Source organism: Sus scrofa, chromosome 6, assembly GCF_054392235.1.
Source record: "Sus scrofa isolate SSC_HxYL_T2T_F1_AM1 chromosome 6, Sscrofa_HxYL_maternal_Yorkshire_Landrace_v2.0, whole genome shotgun sequence".
In the NCBI taxonomy this organism is placed as follows: Eukaryota; Metazoa; Chordata; class Mammalia; order Artiodactyla; family Suidae; genus Sus; species Sus scrofa.
Window position 1 is genome coordinate 168,642,530 of NC_139388.1, and position 16,438 is coordinate 168,658,967.

Below are 16,438 nucleotides of genomic sequence, written 5' to 3' on the forward strand. Positions count from 1 at the left end.
CGTGCGCACGACCCGCCCCACCCCGGAACTTAACCGTTGGCGTAATTGAACTGTTTAAATCCTCGGGAACCTGCTCCTGGGGAGCCAGAGGCGCACTCATTTCTCCACGGAGGCTTGGGATTGGTCGGGAGCGCACCGATACGGAGCGCTGATTGGCTGGCGCATAAGAACGTCCCGGCGACCACGCGTGACGCTTCCAGCACCGCCTCTGCTCACTGACGGGTGGGTTTCTGACCAGTGAGCAGGCGTGGCGCGGTCTTCGGTTTCACGAGATTGTGTTTGCCGCCCTGGTTCCCGCGACCCCAACGTCCCAGAGGCGGGGCGAAGTCGGCGGAGGCACTTCTTGGAGCCGACCTCTGTTCTGGCCCAACAAACAAACCTCGACTCCGCGGAGGTTGTGGTGAGTGGGGCTTTGTGCTTCGCTTCCCCGAGGGGCGGCGGCGGGTCTGGGGAAGAAGGGTGGGCAACATTCAGGGCCTTGTAGTAGATCCAGCCCTCTGGGAACCTGGACTGCTGCAGTGAAGGGAAACAAGTGGGAGAAATAAATTAAGCGGACCACGAATTCCTTGGGAATCGTTTGTACTTAGGTGTGTGAACGAGGTTTGTAGTTGATACCGTGCCATTTAAAGTTTTTACTGTGAAAACTTGATGGAAGCCCTGTACACTTGGACAGCTATATAGTGAGTAATCAGTGAACGTTTGAATTCAAGTTCGTGGTCTACTGGAGGTAACCTATAAACAAGAAAGTGTGAAAGTTCTGTGTATGTGAACACAGGCGGTAGTAACTCCACCGTGGTGTCTAGGAGATGGTTTCACAGGGGAGTTGACATTCGGGTTGGATTGTGAAGGACGATGGAGATTTACCAGGGCATTCCGAGTAAAAGGGACCTCCAGCGTGCGAAGATGCTCAAACTCTGAAACTGCGAGCCGTTCACTTTGTAATGGCAGGATGAATAAGGGATAAGGTTGGAGTAATAGGATGGGGCCATGTCGGGAAAGTCATTTATTCTACATATAAAGAAGAGTTCTTTTTAAGCAGGAGAATAATTTGATCAGATTTATATAGAAGTACCCTTCTACCAGTACTGTGGTGACATTTAAGAAAATCTGGTGGGACCTGATGAAGTCAAGAACCAAGGTGGTGGGGGTGTAAAGACAGAATCTGTATGGGGGAAGAGGGAAGAAGGAGAGTTAAGGATGACTTAATGGTTTTCATTTGATACACAGTGATGCCATTATCCAGGGAGAATATGTTTTGCTAGGTATGGGTGTTGTGTGGGTTTGTTTTTTTGTTTTTGTTTTTTTTTTTTTGCCTTTTATCTTTTTTATTTAACAAGGGTGTTATGTGGTTTTAGTTTCACTAGCTTTAACTGCTTGTGCATTACTCTCAAAATAAACTATCTCATATGGATTTTTTAAAATAAGAAATAGATCAACATTCTTTAATGTGTAAAGGAAGAATAGACAAATATGTGTTTTAAGGCTCTTGTTTAATGAAGAAAAATGGCACTTATTACCCCCTGGGATTACAAATGTCAATCTGAATATTGTTATCCATGACCACCAAGTGGCACAGAAGATCTTTTGAGTTTAAAACATGCATTCTGTAAAAACCAGGTGAAGTCCAGATACCTCCAAGAGGGAGTTTTTGGTTTTGTTTTTGTTTTTTATTATAGTTGATTTACAATGTTCTGCCATTTTCTGCTGTACAGCAAAGTGACCTGATTATACATATATATACATTCTTTTTCTCATGTTTTCTTCCACCATGTTCCATCACAAGTAATTGAATATAGTTCCCTGTGCTTTACACCTCATTAGGACTTCATTGCTTATCCACTCCAAATACAATAGTTTGCATGCCAAGAGGGAGTTTTTAAGTCAGCCTGATAAAAGGCACTTTCAATAGGATTTTGTTCTTGTAAATATTTCTAGCTTTTGAGTTTTAACTTAAAAAATTCTTCTAAATGACTTATGTACTGGGATGAGTAACTCTTTCCTTCCTTATCTGGCTTCAAACTATTCTTTTTTGCTAGAATTGAAATAGAATGTACAGGGCCTAAGGATTAACTCTAAGATTTAATAAAAGAACATAAATACTGAAACTGTGAAGAAAGGGCTTTGAGGTCTGAATTTTGCCGGAGTATTATTTAGATGGAGGTGGATAGTGGGCATTTAGAAATATGGGCTTGAAACTCAGAGGAGAGACGGAAGCTGAAAGTTTGCTATATACGGATAGGTGTGGAAGCAATGGGAGTGGAAGAGATTCCCTGGGGAGGGCACATGGAGCCAAAAAAACAACACTGACTTTTCACTGATACAGGTAAGTTTGTGGGGAAATAGGTATGTGTCTTCCATCTCCACGGGATTGAAGATTTGTTGACTTTATTATAGACCCAATAAGTATCTAGCCAAATTGTCCTATTTGCTGTTTTGTGGTCTTCTATTATGAGGCTTTTGGTTAAAATCTCATGTAATAAATACAGCTTTCCCTACCCAGCTCACTAAGTTAATACAAGGATCTTAGGGGCAGAATCTGTGCTTTCCTTGATGAATAGATATATTGGTAGGTTTTGCTGCCCGGAATAAACATTAATTTATAGGCCGAGTAAAGTATAGAAATGATCAGAATCCACAAACACTTTATCTTATTAATCTGTGGGTGAAGACACTTCGTGTAAATACCCTAATTTTGCCTATTTTTTTGTTGATATGTGGCTTAATCATCTTTTTATTTTTTGTTTTCTATCACTCATTAATAATACTCTCTTTACTTCTTTAGGATCCTGAGCATATGAAATTGAATAAATCCTTCACTAATCATCATGGAGCCTACATATCCTCTTGCCGGACCCCAGATGAATAACAGGTATGGAAATATTTTTACAAATTTTTTTTTCACAGCTACTCACATAACTCAGGAAGGTAGGTTGGAATACAGGGAAAAAATCATCTTTAGAATCAGGAAAATCTGGGTCCATATTCCAGCTCTACCACTTATTAGGTGGATGACCTTGATCACGTTAATAAACTGCTCAAAGCCTCATTTTCCTCATCTGTAAATTGGGGATAGTACTCTGTCTTATTTATTTATTTTTTTTTCAGTTTTATTGGAATATAGTTGATTTACAAAGTTATGTTAATTTCAAGCATACAGCAAAGTAAATCGGTTATATATCTATCCATTCTTTCTCAGATTCTTTTCCCATATAGGTTACTACACAGTATTGATAAATTTCCCTGTGCTGTACAGTAGGTCCTTGTTACCCATCTATTTTTTTTTTTTTGGTCTTTTTTTGCCATTTCTTGGGCCGCTCCCACAGCATATGGAGGTTCCCAGACTAGGGGTCTAATCGGAGCTGTAGCTGCCAGCCTACGCCAGAGCCACAGCAACGCAGGATCCGAGCCGAGTCTGCAACCTACACCACAGCTCACGGCAACGCCGGATCGTTAACCCACTGAGCAAGGGCAGGGATCGAACCCGCAACCTCATGGTTCCTAGTCGGATTCGTTAACCACTGCGCCACGACGGGAACTCCCCTATCTATTTTATATATAGTGTGTATATATCAATCCCAACCCCCTGATGTATCCCTCCCCCCAACATTTCCCCTTTGGTAAACCTGAGTTTGGTTTTGAAATCTTTCAGTCAGTTTATGTTTTGTAAGTTCTATCGTGTCATTTTTATTAGCCTCCACGTACTAGTGATCTCATATGATATTTGTCTTTGTCTGACTTACCTCGCTTAATGTGATAATTTCTAGGTCCATCCATGTTGCTGCAAAAGGCAGTATTTCATGCTTTTTTATGACTGAGTAATAATCCATTGTATATATGTACCGTATCTTCTTTATCCAATCCTCTATTGATAGACATTTAGGTTGCTTCCACGTCTTGACTATTGTAAATAGTGCTGCAGTGAACAGTGGGGTGCATTTATCTTTTTGAATTATGGTTTTCTCCAGATATATGCCCAAGAGTGGGATTGGTGGATCACATGGTAGTTTTATATTTAGTTTTTAAGGAACCTCCATGCTGTTCTCCATTGTGGGTTGCACCAGCTTATGTTCCCACCAATAGTGTAGGAGGGTTCCCTTTTCTCCACACCCTCTCCAGCATTTGTTGTTGGTTGACTTTTTGATGATGGCCATTCTGACTGATGAGAGGTGATACTTCATTGTAATTTTGATTTGCATTTCTCTAATCATTGGCAATGTTGAGCATCTTTTCATGTGCTTTTTGGCCATCTGTTTTCTTTGAAGAAATGTCTGTTTAAATCTTCTGACCAATTTTTAATTGGATTGTTTGCTTTTTAGATGTACGAGATGTTTGCTGTATGAGATGTTTGTATATTTTGGAGATTAATCCCATGTTAGTCGCTTCGTCTGCAAAGATTTTCTTCCCATTCTGTGGGTTGTTTTTTCGTTTTGTTAATGGATTCATGGTAAACTCTATCTAACAGAAGATTATTGTCAAGGGATTACTAAACTGGAGAATTCCCTTGTGGTGCAGCAGATTAAGAATCTGGTATTGTCACTGCAGCAGCTTTGTTGCTTTGTTTCATTCCCTACCCTGGGAACTTCCACATGCTGCAGACGAGGCCCAAAGATAAGTAAAGAAATAAACAGACAAATAAATAAATAAATAAAAAGAAAGAAATTGGATGAGTTTGAGCTGTGGCACAGTGAGTTAAGGATCTGGCATTGTCTCTGGAGTCTGCGGCTGCATGGTTTCAATCCCTGGCTCAGTGTAGTGGGTTAAGGATCTGTTGTTGCTGCAGCTTCGGCTCTAATTCTATCCCTGACCTGGGAACTTCCACATGCCCTGAATGCAGAAAGGGAGGGAGGAGGGAGGGAAGGAAGGAAAGAAAGAAAGAAAGAAAGGAGAGAAAATAAACTTAAAGAAGATTCTGTACCTGGCCTGGGAACTTCGATATGCTGTGAATGCAGCCATAAAGAAAGAAAGGAAGGAGGGAGGAAGAAAAAGAAAGAGAAGAAAAGAAACTTAAAAAAAAAAAAAAGATTACTAAAGGGTTTGGAACCTAGTAGGTACTCAGTAAATATTAGGCTCATTTCCTCCTTCCTTTATTTTAGTTTCACAGCGAGTCTTCTTATTGATAAAAAAAAAAAATAGTATCTGAACTTACGAGGCTAAAGAGCACATACATATTTATTTACATCCTAGACAGATGGGAAAGTGGTTGAGTTCTTTCCCTCTTCTTCTAAACCCTAATTCCTTGATGGGAAAAATTTCACATTGGATGTAAAGTTTCCTAAATGTCCCTAAGCCTTTTCCCACTTATGTGGTGTAGGAAGGAGGAGCTTGCCACCTGTCTCCTAATTTTCTCAATCTGTCAGTACTTTGAAGACCAGGCAAATTGGCTTGTGTTATTTGGCTCTTTGAATCATTTATTGTTCTTTTTTTCCCCAGAGAAGAACAATTAATGCTGACATGTGAATTTTTTTTTTTCTAGACTAGAATTGCATCCATGAATTACCTTTATTCTGTGTTATTTTTCTTTGTGCCAGATGTTCTTGATGAAGACAATGGGAAACACGACCCGAAGAGACTATCACATTCCTGTTGCTGAATTTTGGCCCTTCTGTTCTATCTTATTGCCACCTCTTATTTGAAAAATTGTCAAACTCTGTTCTTCTTGTTATTGGGTCACATTCATTCCTTACATTCTAGGGAAGATAATATATTCATATGATTTAAACTTATTATTCCTGGTATATTCAACTCTAGTTTTGTTTTTTTTTTCTTCTTTTTTTTTTTAATTCATTTGTTGAACTTTGGTTTTCAGTAATCTATTGGCTTTAGGACAGCAGTTTTGGATTATTTTTGGTTACAGACCCCTCTGAATATCTGGTAGCCTCTCATTCCTTAAGAAAAAGTACTTTTATACATAAACTTGCAAAATTTTGCACCCAGTTTCAGGGTATTTGTGTCTCTCTTACTTCTAAAATCTACCTGTATATCTCAGGTTAAGAAAAAGACTAAGAGCAGCATTTATTGAAATCTTGCTCTGCCAGGTTTTATGCTCAGCACTTTGCATACATTGCTCTTATTTAATCCTCATAAAAGGCCCATGAGGTGTAGGTCCTATTATTTTTCCCCTCTTTTTTGGTTGTTAAATGAGGAAACTAGCTGGAGAGCTTAACCAACCTAAAGTTATACATTTGTTAAGTGATATAGCCAGGATTTAAATCTGAAATGATTTCTACTCTGTACTTCAGGGAAGTAAACCCAAAGTAGTGTAGGTTGGGCTTTATAAACGAACTGAGGACTACTGGGAGCAAAAAGAAATAGCTCACTTGGAGCACTTATAATAAGCCAGGAATTTTTTAAAGCATTTTACATATATTGACTCATGTAATATTTAATATAACTCTACTAGGAGACACTGATGTTACCCTAACAGCTGAGGAAACTGAGGCACAGAGATATTAAATAACGTGATCAAGGTCACACAGCCAGCAAATTTAAAAGCCATGTGTCAGACCTAAGCAGTTGATTTCTAGGCTTTGCATTTAACCCCTGTACCATACTGCCTCTTACCAATTAGCAAATAATACAGAGACATAGATAAACTAATAGTTTGTCACTTACTAGCTTTGTGACATTGAACAAACTTCTTAATCTCAGACTGTCTTCATTTCAAAAAAAGAGAGCTTAAAAATCCTTCTTTTAGATATTATGAGCTTAAATCAGATAAGGATTTGAAAGCACATAGCTAAGAATGTAGTTGATCCAGACTTGGAACCCAGGCTCTAAAGCACTCCATCATTCAGCTTCTAGAAGTATAAGCTTTGAAATTGGCCATACTTAGATTCAAATCCCAGTTCTGCTACTTAACTCCTGTATCAAGTTATAAAAGTTACAGTTTGTTAGCAGTTAACTGGTGGCTCAGTGGGCTAAGGATCTGGCATTGTCTCTGCTGTGGCTTGGGTCACCACTGCTGTAGCATGGGCTTGATCACTGCCCTGGGAACTGCTGTATGCTGCAGGCATGGCCAAAAAAAAAAAAAAAAAAAAAAAAAAAATTACAGTTTGTAAAAAAAAATAAAATAAAAATAAAGGAGTTCCTGTCGTGGCGCAGTGGCTAACGAATCCGACTAGGAACCATGAGGTTGCGGGTTCGATCCCTGCCCTTGCTCAGTGGGTTAATGATCCGGTGTTGCCGTGAGCTGTGGTAGGTCGCAGACGTGGCTCGGATCCCGCATTGCTGTGGCTCTGGCGTAGGCCGGTGGCTATAGCTCTGATTGGACCCCTAGCCTGGGAACCTCCACATGCCGCAGGAGCGGCCCAAGAAATGGCAAAAAGACAAAAAAAAAAAAAAAAAAAAAGTTATAGTTTGTTATCTATAAAGGGAACAATAAGGTGTTTCGGAATAGTTTTAGTGAGAACTATTGTATATGTAAGGTGTCTAGTAGGATGCTTGGTGCACAGGAGATCAGTAAACTGGAGCCGGTATTTTAGTTGAGAAACTTTATCAGATAATACATGAAAGCAAGGTCTAGAACAAGATGTCCTTAGTTCATGATTATGACGAATATTCTTTCAATTTAGCTATTTTGAAGTCCACCACCACGCAAGGGCACTGTCGGAGGTAGCTCACTGTCAGGGCTTTCTTGCTTTAATGCATGAAACTTGAGCTGATAGCTATTTTCTCACAGTCCTTTTTTTTAACAATAATTTTTAATTTTTAAAATTTATTTATTTAGGCCACACCCACAGCATGTGGAAATTCCTTGGCCAGGGATCAAACCCGTGCCACCGCTGAAACCTGCACCACAGCTGCTGCAATGCCAGATCCTTAACCCACACACCATGCGGGAACTTCCTCCCAGTCTTTTCTTTCCATTGTCGTTTTCTTATTGTAGTTTGCTCATGTTACCCACTTATGTAAAATTAAAACTTTGTGATGGTTCCCTATATAATTTAACATTGAAACATTGCTTTACATTGCCAGTATGATCTTTGTTGAGGAATTAATGGTGTTCTTTTTATGTTTCAATTATTCTGTGATAGGGCCCAGGATAGCAAATTTGGAAACACTGAAAAGCTTTTGTGCTTTTCATAATTTTTAGGTATTTTTGAGAAATTAGTTCAGAAGGACAAATTTTTTTTTCTTGTTACATCTGCACCTGTGGCATATGGAGGTTCCTAGGCTAGGGACTGAATCAGAGCTGCAGCTGCTGGCCTACACCACAGCCACAGCAACAGCAGATCCAAGCCGCATCTGCAACCTGTGCTGCAGCTTGCAGCAACACTGGATCCCTAACCCACTGAGTGAGGCTGGGGATCAAACCCGCATCTTCACAGACTCTGTGTCAGGTTCCTAACCCAGTGAGCCACAACAGGAACTCCCAGGAGGACAGATATTAATTTTAAATTTGTTTATGTATTTATTTATTTTTAATTATTTTATTTCAAAATGGGATGTTTTTTGCTTTTTAGGGTTGCATGTGCAGCATATGGAGATTCCCAGGGTAGGGGTCGAATCTGAGCTACAGCTGCTGGCCTACAGCACAGCCATGGCAACATCAGATACAAGCCATGTCTGCAGTCCACACCACAACTCATGGCAATGCTGGATGCTTAAACAAATCCTAGTCAGATTTGTTTCTATTGCTCCACAACAGGAACTCCATTAATTTTAAATTTAAATTCATGGTGTATACTCATTTTTCTGTCACTTAAGGAAGATTTTATAGGATTGCTACTCCCAATTCTTTTTTTAAAAGCTTGTGTGTATGTAATTTATATATGCATAGGGGAAAAAGGATAGAAAGAAGCCATACCTAAATTTTGAACACTTAATTCTCTTGATTTTTCTTTTCTTTTTACTTCTTAAAAATATTTTTCAAGTCTTTAAAATTACAAAAGTAATCTGAAAAGCCCTATCATTTAAAGGTATCATTTCTTGTACCTTTCTGTTGTATGTTTGTCATTGTACTTTAATTTAAAAATATTTTTTTTAAAGGTTTTCTTCAAGCAGAATGGTGCCTTTCTATTTTCCTCCATCAAAATGTGCACTTTGGAATTCAATGCCAATTGGAGATTTCATCTACTTACATCTCAATTACTACAGGTATAAAATGTTTCTCTTTTCAAATCCAACCAGTATAAATAGAAGTGAGAAGAATGTATAAGGCAAGGTTGATTACTATGAGTAATTTTTTTTTTTTAAATCTTTTCAATTCAGGAGCTCTTCTCAGACAATATTCTTTCTACTGCTTCATAAATCTCTTCCTTACGCTTTTGAGAAGTAATCTTAAGTTCATAGTTAAAATATTCTGCAAATCTAAAGTTCTAAGTGTTATAGAAATTCGAAAGAGACAAAGTATAATACAAACTGAAATTTTTTTTTCCCTTCTTTTTCATGCTGCACTTGCGGCATATGGAAGTTCCCAGGCTAGGGGTCGAATCGGAGCTGCAGCTGCCAGCCTATTCCACAGACACAGCAACTTGGGATCTGAGTCTCGTCTTTGACCTACCCCATAGCTGATGGCAACGTCAGATCCTTAACCCACTGAGTGAGGCCAGGAATAGAACCCATATCCCCACAGATACTAGTCAGGTTCGTTAACACTGAGCCATGAGGGGAATGCCTGAAAGAGGGTTTGTTTTGTTTTGTTTTTGTTTTTGTTTACTTATTTTTTAATTTATTTTTATCAGTTCAGCATGGTGTCTTTGTAAGTCATTGAGAAGATTGAACTGATTTTTAGTGGATAGACCATATTAGAAGGAATATAAAATATTATGGTTATGGCCAAGTATGTAAAAGACATGGAAGCTTATGTTTATAATAATAGAAAATTGATATCCATTGAGATTTTATATATAAGAGAGTTACTTGTTAAAAGCAGAGTTCTTTTGTTTGTTTGCTTTTTTAGGGCCACACCCATGGTATATGGAGGTTCCCAGGTCTAATCAGAGCTACAGCTGCTGGCCACGCCAGATCTAATCAGAGCCACAGCCACAGCCACGCCAGATCTGAGCCTCGTCTGCAACCTATACCACAGCTCATGGCAACACTGGATCGTTAACCCACTGATTGAGGCCAGGGATCAAACCCACAACCTCATGGTTCCTAGTTGGATTTGTGTCCGCTGCACTGCAATGGGAACTCCAAAAGCAGAGTTCTAAGAAAGTTGAATCATAGTGAGGAGAATGCAGAGCCAGCCTAGATATGAGGGTTTTTTTTTTTTTTTTTTTTTTTTTCGAAATCTAAGCAGTGTAGATTTAATACCATAGTGGTTTAAGATGGTATGACTGGAGTCAGACTTCCTAGAGGGTCAGATCCTCATTTATCTTCTCTTACGTGACCTCAGTGAAGTAGCCAAGGCTCACTTTCCTTATTTATAAAATAAGGATAATGATACTTGTTTGATAGTACCCTTCTAAGAACTGTAAAGCAGCAGTTGGCACAGTGCCTGGGCATAGGAGGTATTTAGTAAATGTTAGCTCTTATAAGGGCTTGAAACAGTGTAGCAGTGCCAAGACCAAGAGGAAGGAATGAAACAAGGTATTTTGAAGAAACATTTTACAGCATTTGATGGTCAACTGATTAAAAGAACCAAAGGAAAACAGAAGTCAAAAAAGCATTTGAGTTCTAAATCATTTGGCAGAGAAGGATGGATGGCATCATTGACAAAAGCAGAGAGTGCCTTATGGAAGTTCAATGAAATATTTGCTAGACCTGTTCATTCTTTTCTCTCCGTGTCTGTTAATCTATATTTTCTATTTTCTGTTTCCTGTTATTATCTTCTGTGCTACACAAGTAATTTCTTTGTTCTTCAACTCTCCTCATTTTCTCTTTAGCTGTGCTTAGTTGCCATCTAACCTGTTCATTTAGGTTTTGTTAAAGTAGTAGTATACTACACATCTGAAAGGTTGATTATAACATATACACAGTTGATAGAATAATGAACATTTGTGTACCTAATCCCAGTTGATTAGGTAATTCATTAAGTTTTTAGCGGATTATATTTTTATTTCTATAAGTTTTTTGTAGTTCTTTTTCAAATGTGCCTTACCTTTTTTTGGGGGGTGGGGGGGCGCACCCATGTGGTATATGGAGGTTCCCAGGCTAGGGGTCTAATCGGAGCTACAGCTGCTGGCCTACATCACAGCCACAGCAACACCAGATCCGAGCTGCATCTGCGACCTACACCACAGCTCACGGCAATGCCAGATCCTTAACCCACTCAGCAAGTCCAGGGATCGAACCCGAAACCTCAAGGTTCCTAGTTGGCTTCGTTTCTGCTGTGCCATGATGGGAACTCCTGTCTCACCTTTTTTATAGTATCTTCCTTGCTCATATTTTGGATTCCCTTTTGTATTTCTTTAAATACTTGAATTGCATTTATTTATATTCTATATTCAGTAATACTGGTATCTGAAGTTCATAGACAGGATATAAACAAACGGATGTGACTACTTCAGGTAAACTTCACTTACAGAAACAAGAGATCTCAGAGCTCCTTGATCCTTGTTCTGGTTTGTAAAACTAAGCATGTGTCTAGAGAACAGCTACACCTTCAGCGTCTGCATATTGCAGTTCTGCCTCCTAGGTAGCCCTCCTTACCCCTTGCCTTTGACCTTAGGATTTCCCAACAGTGACCTTTCTATGCTTCTTAGGCAGCCTTTCATGGAAGGAGAGTTTTTAGGATATCAGATCCATGTTCATAGGACTCTTGTTATTTTTCAGAAATCCAAAGCTCGCGGTAACGGAAAAGGCCATCCGACTTGCTTGTCGTCATGCTAAGCAGAATAAGAAAAAGTTGCCATGCTTTTTACTTGGTTCTCTCACGGTAGATGAAGGTAATATACTCTAAGGTTATTTTTATGACCATACTAGAGTTTATGTTTACTGTTTCTGCCAATTATTGTAATATACTTTGTGCTTATTTTCTTTGCTGTATTCCAAGGTTATAAAAATGAGTAAAAGTTGACACTACCCATCACAGATGTTACAGTCTGGTCAGGTGTGTGTGTGTGTGTGTCATTTTTTAAAATAATTGTTTAGTGTACTCTTAGTATGCACAAAATGCTTCCCTATAATCTAGGCTTGCTTGGTTGATTTCACATTTCAAAATTGGCATGCATGCTATTTAGTAACTGCAGTTTTTGTCTTTCAGATGAAGAGAGTGTGACATTGACAATAGATCGTTTTGATCCTGGTCGAGAAGTACCTGAGTGCTTAGAGAGAATCCCTACTGCTTCTCTTCCTGGGGACTTTGTGGTTCCTTGCAAAATTCATACCCAAGGACTTTGTTCAAGAGAAATGATAGTTCACAGTTCAGATGACTTCAATTCAGCTTTTAAGGTGAGATTTGTTGATAGTATTATTATTCTTAATACAACACAAGAATCCAGCTATGTGTGTGCTGTGTTGTATTTTAATAAACCCATTTTTAATGGGCATTTACGAGAATTTCTAACTAAATGATTATTGACCTAAAATGCAATTAAATATGGTTTCTGAGGGCAGAAATCCTAGGAAGGTAATATGGGTGGCATTCTAGAACAGGAAGCAGTGTGACCAAGATGGCAAAGTACAAGTTTATGCTTAGGGTGACATTAAGGGTAGAGATTTTTGCTGGACTTGTGTACAGTCAGACTTGAGTATTAGTCTGTCTAGATTATACAGAGCCTTGTCTCCTGGGCTAAGAAATTTGAACTTTTTCAACTGGGCCGTGTTTTTCATTGGAAATTTCTGAAAAGCAGCAGTCAGAATAGTTAGGCCATTACAGCCACCGGGTGTGTATTAGCCTGTCATAGGGTGGGGGCAGAGGCTAGAAAGGACACTAGGCATGAGCAGCTAGAGAGGAAGAACTAACTTGACAGTCTGGGATATTAAGAAAAGAATCAAAAAGAAATGGACTTTAGATTCTCTAAATTAAATGACAAGACTGAGTCACAGTTAATTTATGTCCCTTTTACCCATATAATAAATATATACTGGAAGGGGAGTTCCCGTCGTGGCACAGTGGTTAACGAATCCGACTAGGAACCATGAGGTTGCGGGTTCGGTCCCTGCCCTTGCTCAGTGGGTTAACGATCCGGCGTTGCCATGAGCTGTGGTGTAGGTTGCAGACGCGGCTCGGATCCCGAGTTGCTGTGGCTCAGGCGTAGGCCGGTGGCTACAGCTCCGATTCAGCCCCTAGCCTGGGAACCTCCATATGCCGCGGGAGCGGCCCAAGAAATAGCAACAACAACAACAACAAAAAAGAGAGACAAAAGACAAAAAAAAAAAAAGAAAAAAAAGAAAAAATATATACTGGAAGGAACTTTCTAGTAAGGATTTAAAATGCTGCCGGGACATAGAGGTTAGAAATATGTCATGGAGCTTGGAATAGTAAATCTTATTTGCTTTAAGATAAATACTCATGGACCCTTTTGGTCATGTGGAAGAAATAGGAGAATTGAAATGTTACAAATCAGAAACTTGTAATTTTGTTAGTGCAATGTATATATGCATATATGTGCCAACATGAAATAAACTCTTTAGAGATATGGACAGATTTCTAAGTTTGAAAATAATTGTATAATATTGATTCTTCAGGCTCTGCAGCACCATGTCTGTAGCAAAGATTCCTTGGATTGTGGTAAATTGCTCTCCCTAAGAGTTCATATCACTTCCAAGGAGAGTTTGGACAGTGTGGATTTTGACTTGGATTGGGCAGCAGTAACTCTAGCAAATACCTTTAAATGCACACCTGTGAAGCCCATCCCCATTATTCCAACAGCTCTGGCAAGAAACTTGAGCAGTGATCTGAGTATTTCTCAAGTTCAAGGTACCTATAAATATGGGTAAGTAAAAGACCTATTTATCCACAGTTTTAAATATTGGTCACATTAGTATACTTTAATGTTATTCACATAATATGAAGGTGGAGTTTCCCCACGTTGCTGAAGCAGCATCCTCTCCCTAGCTTCCTCTGGTCATTCTTAGTTTCTTAGGAATGTAAGCCAAATCGCTTGCTTTCTGATTCTCAGCAGGGCCGCTTCCCTGAATCCTCATCCACTTTTTTTATCCATTGTCTACTGAGCTAACTTAGACAATATAAGCACCCTCTGCTTTAAAGTCTAAGCATTTTGCTTCTGGCTTCCTTTCCCACTGACTCCACCCTAGTTCCTGTTAGGTCCTGAAAATGTTTGCCTATGTACACTCAACTCAAAAGCTTGTCTTCCACAAGTGCCTCTTTCAAAGAGGATAATAAAGGATTTTCTTTTCGCTGGAGGTGGGGGGGGGGGGTCCCTGGAATAGCAGGAAAATTCTCACATGCTGATCAGAGCACCTTTCTGTTTGGAGTGGCACAAAGGAAAAGGGGTTGCTATATTCCAAAACCATGGAATGGTCAAAGGTGGTAGTGATCAAAAAATGTTTGAATTAAGTTGAACATTCAATTCTTGGAGTAATGAAGTGCTTCTCGATTGGGACACAGGAGTTTGTGTTAAAATTAATTTATTTTCCTTAGTACAGATGTCCATTTGGTCATGAAGCATGAATTTACCTTCCTTTGTGACCTCTTGGCGTGCTAGTAGTAACCCAGGATGTTCAATATTCTAGCTAATCTAATTGCCTGTCCCTTTGCCCCTTTCTACTTGAATGATTTAATTTGTGACATTTGCCTTTTTCTTTGACTGCAGTCATATGTTTACCCTAATATTTATTAGGATCCATTATGGAATAGATGTTGTGTTAGACACTGGCATTGAGTAGATTAAAAAACCATACTTAACTATATGTCCGTTAAGTGTATTAACATGTGAACGTGATGGGGGTCAATATAATGAGGTCCACATACAGTGCAGAGGAAGCAGGAGGGCGTTTCTAAATTGTCTGGGAAAATCACGGGAACTTGGAGCTGTTTTCTTAAAGAATAGGAATTTATCAGGGGGCCAGGGCAGAAGAGCTCTCAAAGTAGGTGTAAGTGTCATTGTTTTTTTGTTGTTTGCTTTTTTTAAGTATCATTGTTGATGCATAAATCTGCCAACTCAGGCTTAATCATCCTCGCGCGTGGTTTGATAGAGTCATCATCTTTGTGTTTTAGGTTATTATAGCAATAAAGTACATCCTCAGTGATACTGTGAAGACTTTATGTCACCAATGGCATTGTTTTCACTTTTGTGTTTTAAAGTCATAACAATAAAATTTACTCTGGACCGTATACTAAATTCATATCCTTAAAACTTATTGTCAGTAATGAGTGTATTAACAAAGTATAAATGTAATATATAGTGTCCTTTCAGGGAAGAGTGAGCTTTGGGTTCTATCATGATGGTTCCAAAATTCTTGGACAGTGGTTGCAGGAATGTAGCTCGGGGAAGGCTGACTAGGCCTCACCTAATTCGGCCTGGTTCAGTGAGAAGCCACGCACAGCTGCTGCAGTCTTGTCAAGTCATCTGGATGCCCGAACACTTCCAGCAACAGGAAATTCACTTCTCCCAAGGAAACCTATGTGGTTCTGAAATTGTCAGCCTTGATGTTTAATACTTTTGATTTTTTAACGTTGACACTTTTAGAGCTAATTTTTTTTAAAAAAAGGTGTATAATCTTCAGTGACCACTTTAATAGAAACTTGAAGGTATTAAATCTCTTCGGACTCTTCCTCAAAATTCCTGGAGTCTTTCTACAGTTTGAACTGCTTTCTTTGAATATATGTGTATATGAGAGAAATTATTCATTTAAACCATCTCCTCTGCCTAAAATGGGCTTCTTCAGCACTCAGATTATGCCTTTTAGGTAAAAGTACATATTTCCAATTGTTTTTACATGAATGTCTTCTGTTTAGATATCTTACCATGGATGAAACACGCAAATTGTTACTTTTGCTGGAATCTGATCCCAAGGTTTACTCTCTACCATTAGTGGGAATGTAAGTGTTGCATTATTTTTGAAAATGTTTTCAGCCACATATATATTCAAATGTGTATGATAAGCATGTGAATCATTAGCACTACGAGTATATAATTAATACTTGGATCACCTTATAAAGCCATGAAGGCCAGTGATGCTTAAGCTTTCTTATTTTAATAGCAGAATCAGTTAAACAAGATTTTGTCCAATCTTAGGAAGAACTCCAGAATAGGAAACAAAGCTGAATTCTTCTGGTTGAAGTTGAAGCCTTAGAGCCCCGCTTCTTCAACCTTCTTCACTACCCCCTGTCCTTAAGGCACCTTGAAGAACCCAGGGCTCAGAATTTCTAACACTGTTTAAAATTCACTGCCAGGCAGTTTTGCAGAAATTCTCTTTAGTGCTAATGGTTATCTCTTTAGAGTTAGTGGTTGATGACATTTAGACAGATGATTCAGTCAAAAATTTATATTCATTCAGTATTTATTGAGTGCTTATCCTATGCATAGTATTATGTTTCATACTGTGTTGGGATTTAAAGCTGCTCAGGGAATTTATAATTAAAGTG

At 38.9% G+C, this 16,438-nt stretch overlaps 1 protein-coding gene across 35 annotated transcripts in view; it reads left to right on the forward strand.

Annotated features, from left to right (window-relative positions):
- The window catches only part of STIL (STIL centriolar assembly protein), a 67,703-nt gene that overhangs the window by 10,351 nt on the left and 40,914 nt on the right, over nt 1–16,438 (forward strand). For 13 of the 35 annotated variants that reach the window (XR_014808391.1, XR_014808390.1, XR_014808385.1 and 10 more), the window contains 6 exons: nt 2,783–2,869; nt 8,989–9,096; nt 11,719–11,831; nt 12,149–12,336; nt 13,576–13,823; nt 15,809–15,892. Coding sequence is in view for 22 of the 35 variants with exons in the window: in XM_084965156.1 (XP_084821282.1) it covers nt 2,826–2,869; nt 8,989–9,096; nt 11,719–11,831; nt 12,149–12,336; nt 13,576–13,823; nt 15,809–15,892 (785 nt within the window). In the remaining 13 variants the exon portion in view is untranslated. Of the gene's footprint in view, nt 1–312; nt 401–2,239; nt 2,324–2,782; nt 2,870–8,988; nt 9,097–11,718; nt 11,832–12,134; nt 12,337–13,575; nt 13,824–15,808; nt 15,893–16,438 lie in introns of those variants that run through there. The other 22 variants (XR_014808388.1, XR_014808387.1, XR_014808389.1 and 19 more) reach the window with 5 other exon arrangements.